The sequence below is a fragment of the Corythoichthys intestinalis genome, chromosome 2 (assembly GCF_030265065.1).
Source record: "Corythoichthys intestinalis isolate RoL2023-P3 chromosome 2, ASM3026506v1, whole genome shotgun sequence".
In the NCBI taxonomy this organism is placed as follows: domain Eukaryota; kingdom Metazoa; phylum Chordata; class Actinopteri; order Syngnathiformes; family Syngnathidae; genus Corythoichthys; species Corythoichthys intestinalis.
This window is the reverse complement of record NC_080396.1, coordinates 34,316,757-34,337,127: the sequence shown is the minus strand read 5'-3', so window position 1 is coordinate 34,337,127 and position 20,371 is coordinate 34,316,757. Positions and strand designations below refer to the sequence as shown.

Genomic DNA, 20,371 nt, shown 5'->3' with positions numbered 1-20,371 from the left:
CAAGTGGGTGTCGTGATTGGAGATGCATCGGGGGGGCTTATCTCTTTAGTTAGCCATTTTAAAAGGGCAAGAACAGATCTACTAATCGGAAGTGAATGTCACAGGGAGATGGTCATATTTGTAGAACTATACTAGTCCTTCTAAAAAAATTAGCATATTGTAATAAAGTTCATTATTTTCTGTAATGTACTGATAAACATTAGACTTTCATATATTTTAGATTCGTTACAAACAACTGAAGTAGTTCAAGCCTTTTATTGTTTTAATATTGATGATTTTGGCAAAAAAGTCAAGAAAAACCAAAAATCCCTATCTCAAAAAAAATTGCATATCATGAAAGGTACTCTAAAGAAGCAACTAACCTAATCATCTGAATCAACGAATTAACTCAAAACCCCTGCGAAAGAGAACTGAGGCTTTTAAAAACTCACAGCCTGGTTCATTACTCAAAACCTCAATCATGGGCAAGACTGCCGACCTGACTGCTGTCCAGAAGGCCATCACTGACACCCTCAAGCAAGAGGCTAAGACACAGAAAGATATTTCTGAGCGAATAGGCTGTTCCTAGAGTGCTGTATCAAGGCACCTCAGTGGGAAGTCTGTGGGAAGGAAAAAGTGTGGCAGGAAACGCTGCACAACCAGAAGAGGTGACCGCACCCTGAGAAAGATTGTGGAGAAGGGCCGATTCCAGACCTTGGGAGACCTGCAGAAATAGTGGACTGAGTCTGGAGTAGAAACATTCAGAGCCACCGTGCACAGGGGTGTATGAAACAGCGGCAGAAGCGCCTGACCTGGGCTACAGAGAAGCAGAGGCGTAGCAAGGCTCCCCGGGGGCCCCAGGCAACATGGGGCCCTTTGAGCATGTGTAAGTAAGGGGGACAGTTGGACTTGGAGCAATAGCATATTTAATAAAAGACTAATAACGCCTCGCTCTCATAGAGCGCTTTTTAGGACACTCAAAGTGCCCCCCCCAATTGCATTAATACATACATATTTGCGCAGTAAAATGAACACGAAGGTGGGGGGTGGGGGGTTCGAGTGCGCGCTGCGTGCGGTCATCTTGGCCATAAAAGTGTCGAAAACGAAGCACTTTACACTCATATGGATGTACAACATCATTTTAAGATGCTAAACTAACACCTTCCCTCTTAAAGCAAATGCGCAATGCGAATATAATGTAAAGAACGCTCTCCTCGACGCAGCGAGAACGAGTAGGATCAACCAGCTGACGTAACAGGGAAAAACACGAAACGGTCGCGCTGATAACGGCTCTAACTTCTCATAAGAACTTTATGGCATGAAGAGGAAATACTTACATTCGTTCATGGACGCACAGATTAATCCTCAAACAGGTGGGGTGGCCGTCCTCTGCTCGAAATGCGCACCTTACGCTTACGCCTATTCTTGTTCTCAGAATATGCAGCGCTTGTGACGTAGGACAATAACAGGACTGGTTGCTATGGGAACGTACGCAGCGGCATACCGCATACCCAAGGAACCTTGCTAAAAGGAGTATTAAAAATTGCTAATCAAATCGTTTAGGATTATTTTAGATGCATATATGTTATATTTTTCTTATAGAGTATTCAACGAGGAATATGATAGACCCATTAATAGACTTTCTTGGAAAAATCACCATTTCTTTAAGTAGTCACATGAATAATGAGGTGGCCTGGGAAAACCAACATAAAATATTACAGCAAGAACGTTTTCATAAAGTTCTTGGTGAATCACTCTTTGCACATACATGCAGTGATAAAACTGATTAAACTTGCTTAAAGATGTATGCTAATTGGGACTGATAACAGAATTGTTAGGTAATGTGCCAAATGCTTCCATGGTATTGAATCACTCCCAGTACTTGTACCTACGACAGTGCGGTGAAGCAGAGTGTGCTAAATCTTTGTGTGCCACATCTGTTGGCCCTCTGGGGGCCCCTGCTGGCTGGGGGCCCTAGGCAATTGCCTGCGTATGCCTTAAGGGACGCTACGCCTCTGCAGAGAAGCAGCACTGGACTGTTGCTCAGTGGTCCAAAGTACTTTTTTCAGATGAAAGCAAATTTTGCATGTCATTCGGAAATGACAGGGTCAATGCAGCTAGCTATCGGAGATTTTGGAGCACTTCATGCTTCCATCTTCTGAAAAGCTTTATGGAAATGAAGATTTCATTTTTCAGCATGACCTGGCACCTCCTCACAGTGCCAAAATCACTGGTAAATGGTTTACTGACCATGGCATTACTGTGCTCAATTGGCCTGCCAACTCTCCTGACCTGAACCCCATAGAGAATCTGTGGAATATTGTGAAGAGGAAGTTGAGAGACACCAGACCCAACACTGTGGATGAGCTTAAGGCTGCTAGCGGAGCATCCTGGGCCTCCATAACACCTCAGCAGTGCCACAGACTGATTGCCTCCATGCCACGCCGCATTGAAGCAGTCATTTCTGCAAAAGGATTCCCGACCAAGTATTGAATGCATAGCTGATATAATTAATTGAAGGTTAACTTTTTTGTATTAAAAAAACTTTTTTGTTTTGGTCGGATGAAATATGCTAATTTTATGTGATAGGGACTTCTGTCTTGACTTTTTTTTTTTTTGCCAAAATCATCAATATTAAAACAATAAAAGGCTTGAACTACTTCAATTGTGTGTAATGAATCTAAAATATGAGTCTAATGTTTATCAGTACATTACAGAAAATTATTAACTTTATCACAATATGCTAATTTTTTGAGAAGGACTAGTATATTCAGCCAAGATGCTCTTGCGAGAGCAGTATGTGCTGTTACACTGTCAGTATGAATACTCGCGTTGAGCTAACACACCCTCATTCACTAGACAAGGTGCCTCTAGTAGCAACAGAAGTGCAACCTACGAGCTATTTGCTCCTGCCAATGCAACTTCCGATTTTGGACCAAAAACATATTTTTCATCATATATCCAAATTTTTCCAGTCATCTCTACTTAAAGACCCAAAACATATTTTTCATCATATATCCAAATTTTTCCAGTCATCTCTACTTAAAATGTTGACTTTTTATTTTGGAAAATTACTAAGAATTTTCATTTACTACAACAAATGCATGTTATTTAATCGGATTTAAAATCTCGCGAATCTTTTGTCTTCAGTCTCGGATATTTGTTCTCATAATATTTCTTCATTATACTTCATTCCTGATAACCTTAGGATGTTCTTCCTAAAATACATACAATACCTCCCCCCATAAAAATACAATATACGGGCACCACGAACCCTGAAAATGAGATGGAAGAATATTACTGCAATTAAATTCACACATTTTACAGTAAATTCCTTTTCGTGCCAAGTCATTTTATTGAAACGTACACACGAGACGCATTGCACCTCAATACATTTGTACTTGCGTGTAACATAACACATGTACATTGTAAGTAAACATCTGAAAGCAAACAGCAACTAATTGTCGGTATTTTAGACGATTTAGAAGGGATGAAAGACATCTTAGTACGTAACATGGCTCCTTGGTGTAAAATCTTTAAAAGAATACTAGGTTTTTCTTTTGGACACTGTTTAAGGTTGCCACCCAGAGGCTCTTTTGTATTTTTTTTCCTAAGCCATGCCAGTGTTACATTAACATAGCTGCACTTTGAGATAAAAAGACATTTAGACTTTGCCAAACTAGGTTTCTTGAGCAGAAGTACATATTGACATGATTGTCCACAAATATCTGTGTTCAAGGCCTTTTTTTTTTTTTTCCCTCCATTTTTTTGTTACAGTTAAGGGTATGCGAGAAGGAAAATATACATACGAGAAAAAAACAATTCTGTAACACTTTTTAGCAGGATAACTAGAAATTAATTTTTACCCCAAAAATATATGACTATGTTCCATTTCATTGTCAATTTGTTGTCTCTCAGTGGTGCATTGAAAGAGTATAACCTTTCAAGCACAAATCTTTTTTTTTTTTTTTTTTTTTAAACTCACCCATTGAAATCATTGGCTGTCACTGACTGTGCTATATGTTTAATCCATTTACACTTGGAGGGGCAAATGAACGAAAGAATGGAATTAATGGCTAGTCCTCCCAGTTTAAATAAACTGGATGTCCATCACTGTCAATTGCATGCAATGAGTTAAGTACTGTGTTTAAAAAAAAAAAAAAAATCTTTTTGAAAGTGTGGCCTTGATGCTAATAGAAATTCACTTGCATTTGTGTTCTTGTTTGTAAATTACACGAAAGTTTAGAACTTAATATACAGTCTTTAAGTAAATTCTAAATGTGGTTCATGACTGCTGGAGGTGAAAAGGTGAATTGCACATACGAGTTCATTACCACAATGAAATAAGAAAAGCTAATTGTGCGCTTGAAGTTTTCTTTTTTTTTCCACAAATTGAAGCAGCCCAAGCAACATAACTTATGAGGGCTGTTTTGAATCTACATCTTTGGCTTAACTGGTCATTATGTACAATTCCATGTCGTCATCCTGCACACAACGAGGTCAGTGTTGTCAAAGACAACGGAGTGGCCAAAAATGCACCTGTTCATCGAATTTGGGCCATCTCCTCCAGAAACGGAGTTTTCATGCAGCCGGTGCAGAGCTGGTCCATCCACAACGGCGCCTCATGCTGCAGAGGGGTACGGCGTGGGTAGAAGGTGTACGACAGGTCGTAGTTCAAAAGGCAGCTGAGGGAAGCCATGTACAGGTCGGAGAAACGAGACAGACGTCTGGAGAAGTACGTGGGGTTGTGGCATGTTCGGAAGATGCTGCCAAACTGAGGGTTGAACAAGTTCTTCGTCATCACTCTGGGAAACAACAAAACAACAGAGAAGTTATTTCTAGTATCCCAATGGCACAGAAGTGATGACACTCACCTGAGTTCTTCTCGCTCTTTCTGCCACTCTTCCAGCACCTGTTTAGAGTCCGGATCGCGGTGTGTCTAGGGAATCAAAACGTAGTCAAAAGACAATGGCGCACATCTTTTCTCAGTCTCGGCTTAATAATTTGACTTGAAGATGTCACCTGTAATCTTTCCATTAGGCCAGTGAGGGCCTGCAGCCAAGTGAGGCTGACAGAGTAGCGTTCAGTGCTCACAACTTTTGTTTCTTGCTCCAATTCAGGTACGATGGCACCCGTGCGCCACCCGTGTCTGAGTGTCAGGTCCTGCACAGACAAAAGAATTACTCTCCGATCAGATGATGAGTATCAGAGTCATCGAGCACTGTTGTAAATGACAAGCAGTAAAGTACTCCCTTCTAGTGTTGAATCATTACCAAACGTCTTGGGACACATCTTTTAATCATTACTAAATTGAATAAATCTCTTGCCAAGACCTTTTGTACAATTCTGTACCCTTTTCCCTGAATGAAAAAATTTGGATCCTGTGCTAAAAAAATTAATTCAAATGGTTGTAAAATGTTGTCCAGTAGAATACAAGCTACTCCATGTTTTGCAGAATTTTCACAATATTTTTTTTCTGCTGCATAAATCATTGAACAGAAGGCCATTGGGTTTGGAGACTCACCGCCAAGTCGCTATAAAGATGGTCTCCAAAGTAAAGAACCTTGGATCCTCGCCAGCCCGTCAGCCGGAGAAAGTCAACTAGATTTCCCTGCCAGACCGGGCAAACAGGCCAGTGAGTTTGAAACACTGCATTTCTGCCAATGAAAATGACCTCCGCAGACCTTGGACGCGTTCAATGGCAAAGCACTGACCTGTTTGTAGATCTGGCCTTTGTCTAAACTGCTGATCTTTTCCCAGCGAAGGTCCCCATTTCCATCTAAGCGTCTGAAGGGTCTGAAATGCAGTTTCAACATTAACAATGCCCTTCAATATAAGAACATTTTAAGATGGTCGTGAATGATACCATTGAAATGTATTGCACATAATTTTTAAAATAAAGCAATGTACCCCAATTTAAAAAATGTTTTTAAAGATTAAATGTAGAGTTAAACAGTAATTCAGCAACACTAATGTGTTTTCAAGCATAGAAAGCCCTCAAAGGTCAGATTCAAGTCCAAACTTTAACTAGACCACGCCAAAACCTCAATTTTAATTTTTAACCAATCTAAAGTTAACTTGCTGTTGTATTTGGATCGTAATCCTGCCAGAACCAAAGCATACTTTACTCACAGGCATGAACTGATGGCCCAACATTCTTATTTAGTTATTTTAAGACAGCAGAATTAACGATTCCATCAGTCGCTTCAAGTTGTCCAGGTCTAGGCGCATCAAAGACCATCACTCCCATCATGTTTGGCTGTTGCAAAGATGCTCTGTTTCAGCAATGCGGTGTTGCGTCTACACCAATATTTGTTGTCTCACGAGTTTCTACAATAGCCTTGTTGTGTTATGTTTTTTTTTCTTTTATGCAAATATTTTTGGCCAAATTCAGAAAGGTTCTACTCATTGATTTCTTGATTGAACAGGTCTGGAAGTAATTCAAGTATGGAGAGCATAGGCGGAGTTTGACTTTTGGGGAAGGGGGGGCACAACATGACTCATGGCTCTGTTGTACAATTAGCGTCTTTAGTGGGGCAAATTGAAACGCCGCTTAGCATTTTGACGGTGGTCTCTAGCGTTTCATCGTCAACATTTTCAATCCTTGGTTCCTGCTCAGTAGTTGTTGTCGCTTTTGAAAGCTTAGGTTTGAAAAAAATTATGTATATCCACCTTGCCTTTTCGGTCCTCGGGTGGTTTTGGCAAAGTAAATGGCGGTCTAAGGTGATAGTCACATGATCTGTTCGAAAAATCATTTTGACCCATTATAAAAATATCAGGGGTAGAGCAGGGCGGTAAACCAAAAATTTACCGTCACCGAAATTCTTCACGATGACCGACGTAATTTTGACCATGTCGGTAAATTCGGTAATTTAATAAAACAAGAAAATATAGTCTTTTCATCCCACTTTGACTCTGTATTGTTCGGCTATGTTCATTCCCCTTTAAGAAAGCAGACAGTGTGCTTACGTATGGAGTCACGTGGTTTTCAGGAAGCCAAACAAACTGAAGCCCGGTAGGCTAAAGCTAGCAGCTAACCCTACAAGTAAACGGGATGGAGTCGGGCTTAAGTTAGCTTCGCCAAACTTTCACCCGACATTAAGTAAATTCTTGGCGGGTTCCAGACGGGCTTTCAACCGCTGTCCTCCCTGGTTCTCACGATTTCAGGAGAGGATGCTTTCAGTGGTTTCTTCTGGTAGCCAAGCCACAGGCTAACGCTAGCGGCTAACAGCGGCTACAAATGAACGTGAAAGAGTCGGATAGCGGCTCTAACCTTGTCGAAACGGCTGAAATTAATGAGTGGACTGGGCACGGACTTCATGTAGCAATCATCATGTTGCGTTATTTTGTATGTCTGTGTGATTTCTCTGAAAGCTTTCACGATGTTAAAGCACTCAGCATAAAGTATAATCCAACAGTGAAGCCTATATATAATATGACAGTTTAATGGCTACAGCTATTTTTCTGTATGTGTTTGCTTTATTCTGCTATTATAAAACCTTAAATGTTTCATTGGCATCAGAGCAATACAGCTTTAATCTGGTTGTGTCTGTGTGTGGGGGGTGCATGTATTAAAAATGTTTGAGGAAAAAAAAAAACTGAAACCTTGCCGTGGCCCGTGAACACTTGTGTTGAATAATTATGTCACAGCAGCCATTACCAATAAGTTGTCTGAAGTGTACTGTTAAAGCTGCAAGTAATTTGTGTTAGAATGACATGTTTGCACAGTCGTCATATTGATTTTTTTAATGTTGTACATTTTTCAAGTCATACAAGCTGTTATAAATGTTCACACTAGAATTATTTTTGTTTACAAGATTTTTTTTAATACTTAATGTTTAGACTGCATGTGCAATTGTTAAATTGAAAGCTGGTAAATAAATTTAACAAGAAACTGTTAATTTATATTCCATGCATTGATTCAAATTTTCAAATTATATAACAGTCCGCTTGGGCGAATTTATCGTCATTCATCGTTATCGAGGTAAATCTGCTCAATTTATCATGATATGTACTTAAGGCCATATCGCCCAGTCCTAATCAGGGCCTAGCCCCCCGCCCCCCCCCCCCCCCCGAAAATCCGCTTATGATGGCGAGTGAATGTTTTCAAAAAATGTTATTAGCCACAATTAATAAATGATCTAACAATTACTTTATCACAAGGGGCTTTCAATATTTAAAACCCTTACGCAAGATTATGAACACGATTGCTCTTTGGGATGAAGCAACTGTGTCTAAAAACGTGCCTGTAATCTGAAACTTTTGTGAATGTTGTGTTTTTTTAATAACTGGTTTGTCTCACTTGCTTGGCCAGATCGTTTGTATAAGAGAGGATTTAATTTTAAAAGAAAGGATTTGATTGATTGACATACTTGACACAGTCCGTGAAGAAGTGGGGTTTGTCTGCTTGCACAATTATGACGTCAAAGAAGTCTCTCCATTCTTTTCCCACCATGTGCGTCATGCCTTTATCGCTAAGAAGAAAAAGAAAACATTGCTTAAACAGTCGTGAGTCCAAAACACGAGCAGCAATAGGACTTACACAAAGCTGAAGGGACTGTTGGTGATGAGGAAAAGCTTCTTCCCATGACTGACTAGTCTGTGCAAAACGGCATCTGTCTCCTCTCCTCTCAGAATGAATTTGTCTATTGGAACATAGAGCACAACTCACAGACAAATGCAGCATTTCTGGGATTTGAAAATCTTACCAAGATCTTGCATAATCCACTTGTACATGAAGCCTTTTAGATGGACCATGCCAATTGCTTCCTGCAAGTAATAAAGAGGAAACTTTCCTTAGGAGAGTCACTACTTGCAGAGTTTTGAAAAAGACTATTGCATTTCTCTGTACCCGGACGCCCTTGTCACTCAAATTCAATTGTTTATTATTCTTTGCTGAACCAGTTTCTTTCACTCGGCAGATTGCTGTACTTCACGCTGTGGAATGCACTGTTTGTCTTCACCTCTCAGTAGGAGCCTTTGTCCTTGACAAACATGAGGGGCATAGGGCTCGGCATTGACCTGACCGTAATCACCTGAAACGAGGACACCGACCACTGGGGAATACAGTAGTGCTGTGAGATAAGAGCTTATTTTGCTCATTTATCCAGTTGAATTTGGTGATTGTAAACAATTCTTCAGTCTGGAAATACAGTCCAAAACTGTAGCAGTCAGTTATTTCAAGAGGTCAGTAAAAAAAAATTACAGTTCTACTGACAGTACACTATCTACCTAATGTTTTAACAAATATCCTTATCTTCAGTGTTATAAGAAGATGGGAGGTTTTTTTTGCTTGTTTGCGTTTCTAAAACGGTTCAGTTGTATACCAAATACATACAGTACATGAATGAGACTCAATAACAGAAATGAATATGGGTGTGATGATCCCTCATCCTAGATTATAAAATAAACATAAAATTGCTCAAAGATTACCTAGAAGCAACAACCTTGAAAATTGCAGGTGGTCCACTGACAAAATAATCTATGCAACCTTTGACTCTCCTGAGCTTCTTGGGTCAGATACACTTTCAGTAAACCAATAGGGGTATTGTTGTGACATGTATTATTGATTGAGCTAAAAGCAAATGTAGGTTTTCCTTCTTATTTGCTGTGAAATGTCAATAGACTTCCATAGGATATGTTCCACTAAAGATGGGAGGTGGCGTTTTCCTTTGTCTTGTAAAAATTCCAAGACATCATTTGTTTCATAAAAATAAACAGGAATTTACAGACTGAATTCAAACACTTACAGAGACGTCTTTGGAGAGATGAACTGGATCGTAATCAATGTCATTGCTGATGAAGAAATCATTTGCAACGGCCAAGAGCGTCATTTCAGGGATAGAGAAGATATCCATGAACTGTTTCACTTTCGGGCCCTGTTAACAACAAAGCATGACTTAAGCAAAGAAGTATATTTTGTTTGCCAGAAAGGCTACATCTACACTAGGACCGATAATGGCCTAAAACCTGTAATTACTTAGACTATACAGCATATCGGCTACAGTAATGTGCCTCTTATCCATGCAAGAACTTACACAGGTAAGTTGGCCGGCTAATACCCACCGCTTAATATAGACTTGTGTCTCCGTGCAACAATCGGATACTAAGGAAATGACGTCATGGAGCATGCCATCGCCATTTTTAGTGCGGCATGACGGCATTGTAAACAATTGAGGCAGACGATCAAGACGTGGCATTCCTTCTTTTTTCTTTTCCAAAGTCATTGTTTACAGTTTATCATCTAGAGTGTACAACAGGTGTCAGGAAGCAATGTCTTTGCGAGTCATTTCTGGCTCTTTTGACGAGTGCCTCCCCGCCAACTCGTAATTTTAAATATGGTACCGGCCGGCTCGATGGACTTGAACGAGCTGTGAAGAGCCGATAATGCATTCACACATTTTTCTGGAACCTTCAAACGTTCGCCCCAATAATATGCTTCAATTCAGTGCCCATTTGTGGTCCTCCCATCACAGATTACGCGGGGATGAGGGTTTTATTACAGAGCTCGTCTTCCGCGTTATGTCTATGCTAGCTGCGGGGCTGGACCCTCCCAACTCAATACCGATCAAACTGGAGTCTATAAAAATGCGTAGAGGAAAATTAAACCCCGACAAGTGAACTGCATGGTGCCCAAAGTCACAGAGGCGCTCGATCAGTTTCAATTTATTGACATTTCTGCCTGTCAAAACTGTCACCACTTCCAGGAGCGTCACTGTTATGCACAAACCCTGGTTGCAGTTTCCTCTTCCACGAAATATACACAACGCCACACCATGTTTCTTTTGGTTTTTTTCCAAGTGGTGAGTGCACAACTGAGCATCGATTATAACATCCAAAGTAACGTTTTTCTAAAGATTAGGGGTGTAATGGTACACAAAAATCTTGGTTCGGTACGTACCTCGGCTTTGAGGTCACGGTTCGGTTCATTTTCGGTACAGTAAGAAAACAAAATGCAAAATATAAATGTGCCAGTTGTTTATTACACACTTTTGTGCTTTCAACAATAGGAACATTAGCCTATACAAAGCTAGAATTCTGCTCAAAAATAGAAAATACAATATTCTGAAATGTAGATATTTTGAAAAACAAAATAAAAATAAATAAAATTGGCTCAGACTTTTTCTTTAAACAAATATCTGATGTGCAAAATTGAACAGTTGCAACACTGAACAGTTTCAAGTTTCTCATATTAACTTTATGACCACAGCCTCGAAAAGTAAGGGTTACATTTAGGGCTGTCAAATGATTAAAATTTTTAATCGGGTAATCACAGCTTAAAAATTAATTAATCGCAATTCAAACCATTTCTAAAATATGCCATATTTTTCTGTAAATTATTTTTGGAATGGAAAGATAAGACAAAAAACGGATATATACATTCAACATACTGTACATAAGTACTGTATTCGTTAATTATAACAATAAATTCCCAAGATTGCATTAACATTAACATTCTTGCTGTTGAAGACATTTTCTTTTTCTCTGCAAAAACAAACACACAACGGAGCCTTAGAACAGTAACAAAAAAGTATTATTTATATTGTGTGCAAAGTGTGTGTAGTGTACACATAAATGTGGCCCTTTTCTCTACTTATCCTCGAGCCAGTCGCTTTTTTAATTTGAATTCCCCACCCAGAGGGCAAACCTGCTTTTCTTCCATGTTTCCATTTAACCGTTACCCATGTTTCTCACTTCACTTCTGAGTTGTGTATGGGCCTGGCCGTTTAATTGTTATCTTTTTTGAGACTGTCAGTCAGCTGATCGTCGCGTCCACCAGATGGCTGCCTCCCCTCCCAACGTGACGTACTCTAATTGACGCCAAACGGGAAGACATTGTCGCCGCCGCTGATGGGCCACCAGAGTAAGGGTGCCAACTTCAAAAACTAGCCGCTGTCAACACTCTGAGAGTTCGCATTTGACAGTATACTGTACGTGCCGCGTACCTCCTCCCCTCGCCAGCTGTTTGCCCGCCTATCATTCACCTGTGCATTTGATCGCTACTTTGTTACACTTCTGCTTTTTCGGTGAGGTCTTTTGTGTTCATTTGTTATTGGATCGTTTTGTTCACCACTGTTAATAAGAGCACCGCAGCAGTAGGCGTAAACTGCCGTCTTTTTGTTATTTCCTTTTTACGATCAGGGTTTACTCATTTACTCATTACTTTCATTTTGTTTGTTGTTTTGGCCTGGGCTTACGCTGAAGCCAGCTTCTTCCGCATTTTGTATATTTTGTTCATTGCGAGTTCGACTTGTGTGAATAAATTTGTGTCCACTTGCAACTTGTGTGTGTGTGTGGCTCGTTTTATGTTACGCCGTTAGCGAGCCGTCTGTGGGTCGTAACAGTGGGATTATGGGATGCATGAGCAGGTCATTTCGCGCTTGCGTTAAATGCGTCAAATATTTTAACGTGATTAATTTTTAAAAAATAATTACCGCCCGTTAACGCGCTAAATTTGACACCACTAGTTACATTACGTCAAACTCGTTCGGTACGCCTCTGTTCCGAACCGAGCACCCCGTACCGAAACGGTTCAATACAAATACATGTACCATTACACTCCTACTAAAGATATATTTCAATCACAACTCGGCGACTGCTCGTAAAAGCCGAGAGTGCCCTCCCTTCTCTCTCACTCCCGCATGATGCATTCATAGAAAAAAACTGATCACAAAATGGAGTTCCCGACCCCTGATTTAAAAGATGTAGTAATTTCGAAATTTCCCGCCGGCGAGTAATGAGTTTCCAGTTCAGAGGTTAACCGCGCGGGCAATGACATAACACATGAGGCTGCTCCTCTCTACGCATGCGTAGTTTGCGCAAATGCAGGCGTACCTTGCAGAAGCGGGGGGGCCTTAAACGCACCTTAAACGTAGGTATGAACAGGTATAAAAATAGTCTGCAAAATACCCTGGAGAAAATGATCTGTCCTAGAGTAGATATAGCCTGAGAAGCGACTTGTTTTCATTCATACATATATATAGTGGTTGGTACATTCATCATCATTGCCCAACTAAAAGAGGCACACTGGGCTGAGACCTATTTGAGTGAAGTGCATTAAAAAGGGATTTTTGCGTTTACATTCTAAACATCAGCGTGAGCTTCTCTTTATGAGCAAACAGCGTAAATAATAGAGGTGGGAATCTTTGGGCACCTAACGATTCGATTACGATTACGATTCAAAGACTCCAATTCGATTATAAATCGATTATTGATGCCCCATCCTCTCATTTTTTTTTTTTTAATGTTTTGTATATTTGTTCCAAAATTGTTCAAAAATCCTCTCAGGCTAAATAAACCAAACTGCTATTTTAGTATCAAGTTACCGGTTAAAAACATAAATAAAATACTCAAGTCCCCATTCTGTATCAGCAGCTTTAAACTACATTCAATTAATGTTGTGAATCAACCGTTAAAGTTGTTAAAATTGCGCCCGTTATTCCATAATTTCCCTCATGTCTACTTTCGACATGTGAAAGTTTTAAAACTGTTTCATCATTTAAAGAGAGATTCAAGTCAAGATTTTGCCGACTTAGGGGTATTTTAGATAAAAAGTAATTAGGTTCTCTACAACAGAGCCTTCTCGAGAAGTCTACTGCTTAAAGATGGCGCCTATTTACTAGCGCGGGAAAGTTTTTTTTTACCTAGCGGCATTAGCTGCACATGATATTTACTCTCGGTCCGTTCCTCATTGCGTCCCGAAGACCGCGCTGACTGAGTTTTATTCCCGCTTTACCTGGTATAATTTAATAATCGGAATTTGGATGTTTGTGAATCATTCTCGAATCTTCCACTGCCGAATCGCGAATAATCTAAGAATCGGAAATTTTGCACGCCTCTAGTAAACAACGTCCAACAGACTGGCTCTCGCATAGGAAATCATCTGATCTAAAAACTCATGATTTTGTGGATGAATCTCTTCATTCCTGCAGCACCACAAACAAGATTACAAAGTGCACCACTATCACTTATGTAAGCACACGACACACGTCGTTGTGTATTTAATAATATATTTTTTTAATCCTTGCCATGTCAGAGTTTGGGATAAAAACTGGATGCTGGCTTTTTTTCTCCTACATCAAAGCAAAAAAACTTTGTTCGTCTTTCATGGGATCAATGTGTTGAAAAACAGATATTCACCTTTCCATAGAAGCCACTATCCTGCTGCAAGGGGATATGGAAAGTTCCCCCGTAGAGTTTGAGCACTTCCTCGTCTGGCACAGGCTTCAGGCCTCTAAAATGATTAAATATGAAAATTGACAACACATGGTGTCAGCAGTCACTATATAGTTTCGTTTTTTTTTTCAATTTCATTTCTAATAACACTGGGACAGACTTAAAGCCATCATCATAGACAGGTTAGGCCAGGGGTGTCCAAACTTGTTTTTCCGAGGGATGACAGGGCCAACTTGAAATCCTTCAACTTTTATTTGTTGAACCCGATGATATACTGTACACCGTCATATCATACAGCACTAATATGTACAGTATATATTAGGGCTGTCAAAGTTATCGCGTTAAGGGGGGTTAATTAATTTTTTTAATTAATCACGTTAAAATATTTGACGCAATTAACGCACAAATGCCCCTCTCAAACAGATTAAAATGACAGGACAGGGAAATGTGTACTTGTTGTGTTTTACGGAGTTTTTTCGCCCTCTGCTGGCGCTTGGGTGCGACTGATTTTATAGGCTTCAGCACTCATGAGCATTGTGTAAGTAATTATTGACATCAACAATGGCGGGCTACTAGTTTATTTTTTGATTGAAAATTTTACAAATTTTATTAAAACGAAAACATTAAGAGGGGTTTTAATATAAAATTTCTACTTGTACTAACATTTACCTTTTAAGAACTACAAGTCTTTCTATCCATGGATCGCTTTAACAGGATGTTAATAATGGTAATGCCATCTTGTTGATTTATTGTTATAATTAACAAATACAGTACTTATGTACCGTATGTTGAATGTATATATCCATCTTGTGTCTTATCTTTCCATTCCAACGTTAATTTACAGAAAAATATGGCATATTTTATAGATGGTTTGAATTGCAATTAATTGTGATTAATTACGATTAATTAATTTTTAAGCTGTAATTAACTCGATTAAATTTTTTAATCGTTTGACACCCCTAGTGTATGTATATATATATATATATATATATATATATATATATATATATATATATATATATATATATATTTACAGCTGGCCAAATATTTCGATGTTTCTCTCAACCATCATAATTGCCCATAATTGTTTTGTCATTATCACCAAGGGTAATTTCTACCAACCAAACTAATTTCTTTATTGTCTTCAACTAAAAATGCCATTTAATTGTACTTTCTTTCTTCCATCCTATGTGTATTTTTAACATGGAGTTCTCAACTTTTAATTTCTTTTTATATTTTCATAATTTGCAATGAAAATTTACAACTGAAATTGATCATGAAAACCAGGCCACAGTTGGCCCCCATGCCTTAGTTTGGACCTCTCTGATTTATGTTCTGCTCTTATTTTTAGCTTATCATCCCTTTCCCTGTAGCTCACTGAATGACATTGAAGCCTGGCTAGAGTTTTTTTCAATCAACGAGAGCCCAACACCAAATTTCATGAGATAATTGCGGTCACATTGCTCAAGTACATATTTAATGAAGATGGATATGCCTAAAGAACATAATTTTTTTTCGAGAAACTTGCCAAGGATATCATGATTCACGAATCATAAAAGACTTGGGAGCAGTGTGACAGTTTTCAATGTTCACAAATTGGATCACGACCGCAGTCGAGGACATGAAAACCTTTCACCAGGCAACAATTTTAAACAGCACTTTTTCAATATTAGTTGGATGAGGCACAGGCATGCTAACAACAACTGCAACACATTTGCCTAAATTAAACTTTACAGTAACTTTTGAGACACACTGGACATTTTGACAACACAATCTCAGCAAATAATGTGTGCTGAGTCACCTGTATACTGTTCCTGGTTGAATGTAATGAAAGGCATCTATCTTCATCAGGAGACCCTTAAGAGGAGAAGTAGTTTCACTTAAAGATCCTGCTTATGCAAAAAATAAAGCTTTTTTTTCTCAGCGTTACAAGATCACTATACCTTTTGGATATCATAGTGAAGCCCCCGAGCAGCAAAGTTAGGAATATAATCATACTTGAGGATTCCCTCAGGGTACTGCAGAGCATGGACACAAAATTAAGATCTGTGCGTGTTTGTGGGATGGAACTGACAAAAAATAAAAAATTTAAAAAATTAAAAAAAATCTCCAAACTGGCACTAACCTTGAAGTGCTCAATAAGAAAGTCCCTCGCGGTGTTGTAAATCATGTTGTTGAGCGCATTGGAATACAGAGCCAGTGTGTAGTCGTAGTCAAAGCCGTAAATGTCCACTTCGGCCAAGCTGACCTCATTATTGGCGTAGATGGCGGACGAGCTGAGAGACTTGCATGCACCAGGGGGAATTAACTCTGAAGGCAGGTAAGAAAAACACTCAACAACACAGGTGAAAATTATAACAGCAACAACAGGTCTAAAAATAGTACCCAATCATGACACATCTGATAAATGTTGTAGAAGTCATATCAAAATGTAAACAATTCCATATCGTACAAATAGTGTTTCGTATTGAAGTCACTGTTCTGCTTGATACGTTAAGGTACATTTTTTAAAAAGCTACATTTGTAAATTTTGGTGAGAGCCATCTGGATTTAATAAAACGTATAGCCAAAGACAAAATGTCGAAAAACAAAAATTCCAGTGAAAAAATGAACATGGTTATTACGTGTTTTCTTACCATTTGTTTGATGAATAAATTGAAAGTATTGCGGCGGCCGTGTCTTATTTTTGACAAATGCAGAAATATGCTTTTAATGGTACCACAATGTTGAGCTATATGAAGCCAATGCTCTTTTGCAGAGGACCTATCTGACAGACTGACTGCAATTTGGCAAGGTTGGCAAAATCTCAGGAAGTTGCAAAATATGAACCTTTCAACTGATTCCATCAATGACACATTCCGTTTAAAGGGATCCCAACAGTGTGTTCTAGATAATGTTTTGTTTATCACGAAGATCCTCAAGATATCCAGTGCAGGAGTCATAGGCCTGTATTTGCACAATAATGGCTAAATGTGGAGTTTACACACTGACCCTGAGTGATATCATATGATAGTGTGGCTTTTGCAGCTGGACTTGCACCCACCAGCTTTGGCCTCAATTTCCTTTAGCCACAAAGATCACATGTCAGTGAAAATGTCAGCACACATTGATACGGTTAGACTCCTGCAATACATACATATGGATTCGTTTAGCCATTTTTCACTCCGAATATGTGTGTTTGACTGCAAGTTTCTTTCTTATTTACTGTACATATGGATGCAGTTGAGAATTGGATGTTCTAATTCTTTCAAGGACAGTGGTCACTACAATGGACAACTATTCAAAAGTCGAGACTTAATACCATTAATTCTTTTAAGAGCTAGGGACTAAAATATATACAGTATATTTAGACACTTGAGATCTTATAGGGCAAGTGAGTATTTTTGGTAATTAAAAAACCTTAAATATTAGTAAATATTACTATATTTTTATTATTAGTCATCATTGTAGTTTTGATATTTTTTTAAATGATGATAAATACATTCATAAATGGATTAAACTAAATAATTATTTAAAATAAATCCCAATATCAAAACACACACTAATTACGGCCCCCAACTAACTATAAAGTTTTTTTCCCCCCCATGGTACTTAATTCTTAGCATGCCATTGATGAAGATCGATGTAAAAGTCATTTAAAATGAGAAGAATGGCCATGAAAGCTCATCTTTAAGTGCGGGATGCAACATTTGAGTCTAACATAATTTTTAATCAAGTCCCACAAGTGCAACAACAAAGTCCTCCTACAAGTATGCTGCAAACAAAGTTAGTATTTTCATAACAGTATGGATGTCAAAAAATAGTATGGATGTAAAAAAAAAAAAAAAAAAAAATAGGAAGGTTTTTTTAAACATATGATTTAGTGCACACGTATAAAAACAGTGGTAAAATCAGTGTTTGTAATTTTCCAAGTATTGAAGTGGGCAGTAAAATGTTGCTTGGAAGACAAAACTGCTACTGCAACTAGGCCTACGACAGATGAAGCACTAAATGTTGCCTTGTAGAATGCTGTTCCGTTTAGTAACATGCAGTTGTGAACTAGAGCCTGGTTTGACATCACAAATATGTAGTTGTCCTAGTAGTACTGTAAGTCAGCCGATCTACTACTGTAGACTAGTTCGCCTACTCGTGGTGACCATAAAATTGATTTTTAAGGATCGTGTCGAGAAAAAAAAACGGATTCCCACCTCAAGCTTTGTTAGCGTGTTTTGGAAACAACAATCTTGAAGACTTTTTGGAAAACGCAAGGATTCTGGTTTTAGTTTTAATTCCGGCTTTCAACATGTTAAACATGATAAAATCCCACGCAAGAAGTTCGAGTAACATGAGCACATTAAGAAGTGAAGGTTATTTCGAGATATGGCCATGACCCACTGAATGTTTTGGCATTTTACTGACCGTGAACCAGCCGTCTCAAGTCCGCATAACGAGCCCACATGTAGGCTTTTCTATCCATCGGAGCCGCAGTACTGGACGTGGACGCCCGTCTCCTCGCGCCAGCCACGCCGGGGACCCCCTTCGGCTCCTCGGCTCGCTGTCCGGTCGCCTTGGCGGGCCTGAGGGGCGGCTCGCTGCACGATTGCATGTCGCCACTCGCCCCCCCGGACGAGACAGAAAAACTACTTGCTGCTTTTGTTCCATTGTGGCCGCGTAGGGACGCGCCACATGCGTGGTTGAATTTTTGGCCTCCTCCGCTGCAAAGTGTGCGGGTCAGCGACGTGGCCGCGACTTTCAGGGACATTGTGCGCTTGGAGAACCGCTTAATAACACGATTAAACGCCCGTCAACAACAACCGAACCGAAGCCACTGCCACACGTACCACCCTGTTTGTAGTACAGACACGCCCCTTAATTTCAAAATGGGCGGGGCGTCTGTTGCAGCAGCCAATCATCAAGAGAGAAAATCTTTCCTTCGGATGGAGATTAGGATCTGGATGGAACGGTGGAATGGAGGCATGTTTTCCAAGAAATGAGAAGTAACGCTCTCCGATACTCCGGAGACCTCTTGGTGCCTGAATAGAAAAACAGTCATTGGTCATCTTTGCCAACAATTTAGTCATCTGTACCCACAATTTAGCACTTGACTGTATAACGTGAAACCATAAACGGATTTTAAGGGGGGGCCAGGCTCCAGTGGCCGAAAAGTGTCACTGCGTGAAATTGACTTTCCTATAAATATAAAAGTTGTAAAGCAATAAAACTGCAACAAAAATGAATGAAATGAACAAAAAAATTAGTGCTGTCAAATTTAACGCGTTAACGGGCGGTAATTATTTTTTTCAATTAATCACGTTAAAATATTTAACGCATTTAACGCAAGCGCAGAATCCAAATGCACAGGTGAAATTAATGGCGAGCAAACAGCTGGCGAGAAGGTACGCGGCATATATGCTGTCAAATGCGAACTCTCAGAGTGTTGACTGTAAAATAACGAGCAGTCAGATGACTTTTGTTAATGCTGCCTTTATTTGGTTAACAAGACTCAGGCACAATACAACCAGAGGCGTCGCGTCCCATTAGGCAAACCAGTCAGTTGCCTAGGGCCCCCAGCCAGCAGGAGCCCCCAGGGGGCTAACATTTAGCACGCGCTACTTAACTGCACTGTCACAGAGACAAGTGTGGGGAGTGTTTCATTAACATGGAATCATTTGGCAGACGTTCCAAAGATTCTATTATCAATCCCAATCAGCATTAACCATGTCACGTAAACTATACATGTTTACGAAAGTCCTATCGTCTTTCAATACCACATGATTGTTATCAACTGACTAGCAAGGATGCCAAGTCATTTTCTGTTGATTTTCACAGGCCATCTGATTATAAATGTGACTATTTAAAGAAATGGTGATTTTTCAAAAAAAGTCTATTAATGGGTCTATCGTATTCCTCGTTGAATACTCTATAAGAAAAATACAACATATATGCATCTAAAATAATCCTAAACAATTTTATTTGCAAATTTAATACTCATTTCGGTCGGTAGTCCACCAATCAGTGGTTTTTACGGAATAATTTTAATTTGGTGGGTCGTAGGGCCAATCTGACTACTGATTCCACACAAAGGTATATACCTCCGCATCCGATGGTGGTATTTTTGTGTTGCTACTCTTTCTTCTATTGCTCCAAGTCCAACTGTTCCCCTTACATGCACACGCTTGAAGGGCCCCATTTTGCTTGTTGCCTGAGGCCCCCGGGGACCCTTGCTACGCCTCTGAAT

At 39.4% G+C, this 20,371-nt stretch overlaps 1 protein-coding gene across 1 annotated transcript; it reads right to left on the bottom strand.

Moving 5' to 3' along the window:
* Window positions 1-4,120: 4,120 nt before the first annotated feature.
* On the bottom strand, window positions 4,121-18,985 carry nt5dc2 (5'-nucleotidase domain containing 2). Its single transcript, XM_057830531.1, has 14 exons — window positions 18,553-18,985; window positions 16,280-16,464; window positions 16,098-16,172; window positions 15,956-16,011; window positions 14,119-14,212; window positions 9,729-9,857; window positions 8,688-8,748; window positions 8,522-8,624; window positions 8,352-8,453; window positions 5,694-5,775; window positions 5,504-5,590; window positions 5,002-5,142; window positions 4,854-4,918; window positions 4,121-4,784 (listed from the first exon to the last, which is right to left on the bottom strand). Exons 1-14 carry the CDS (start codon window positions 18,893-18,895, stop codon window positions 4,523-4,525), a joined length of 1,785 nt encoding a protein of 594 aa, XP_057686514.1. The 5' UTR covers window positions 18,896-18,985; the 3' UTR covers window positions 4,121-4,522.
* Between the last annotated feature and the right edge of the window lie 1,386 nt (window positions 18,986-20,371).

Coding starts and splice junctions, on each gene's coding strand:
- nt5dc2 (XM_057830531.1), bottom strand. CDS start 18,895: ATGTCCCTGAAAGTCGCGGCCACGTCGCTGACCCGCACACTTTGCAGC. Junction 9,858..14,118: donor ATAGTGGCTTCTATGGAAAG/GTGAATATCTGT, acceptor TGTTGTTAACAG/GGCCCGAAAGTGAAACAGTT. Junction 4,785..4,853: donor AAAGAGCGAGAAGAACTCAG/GTGAGTGTCATC, acceptor GTTGTTTCCCAG/AGTGATGACGAAGAACTTGT.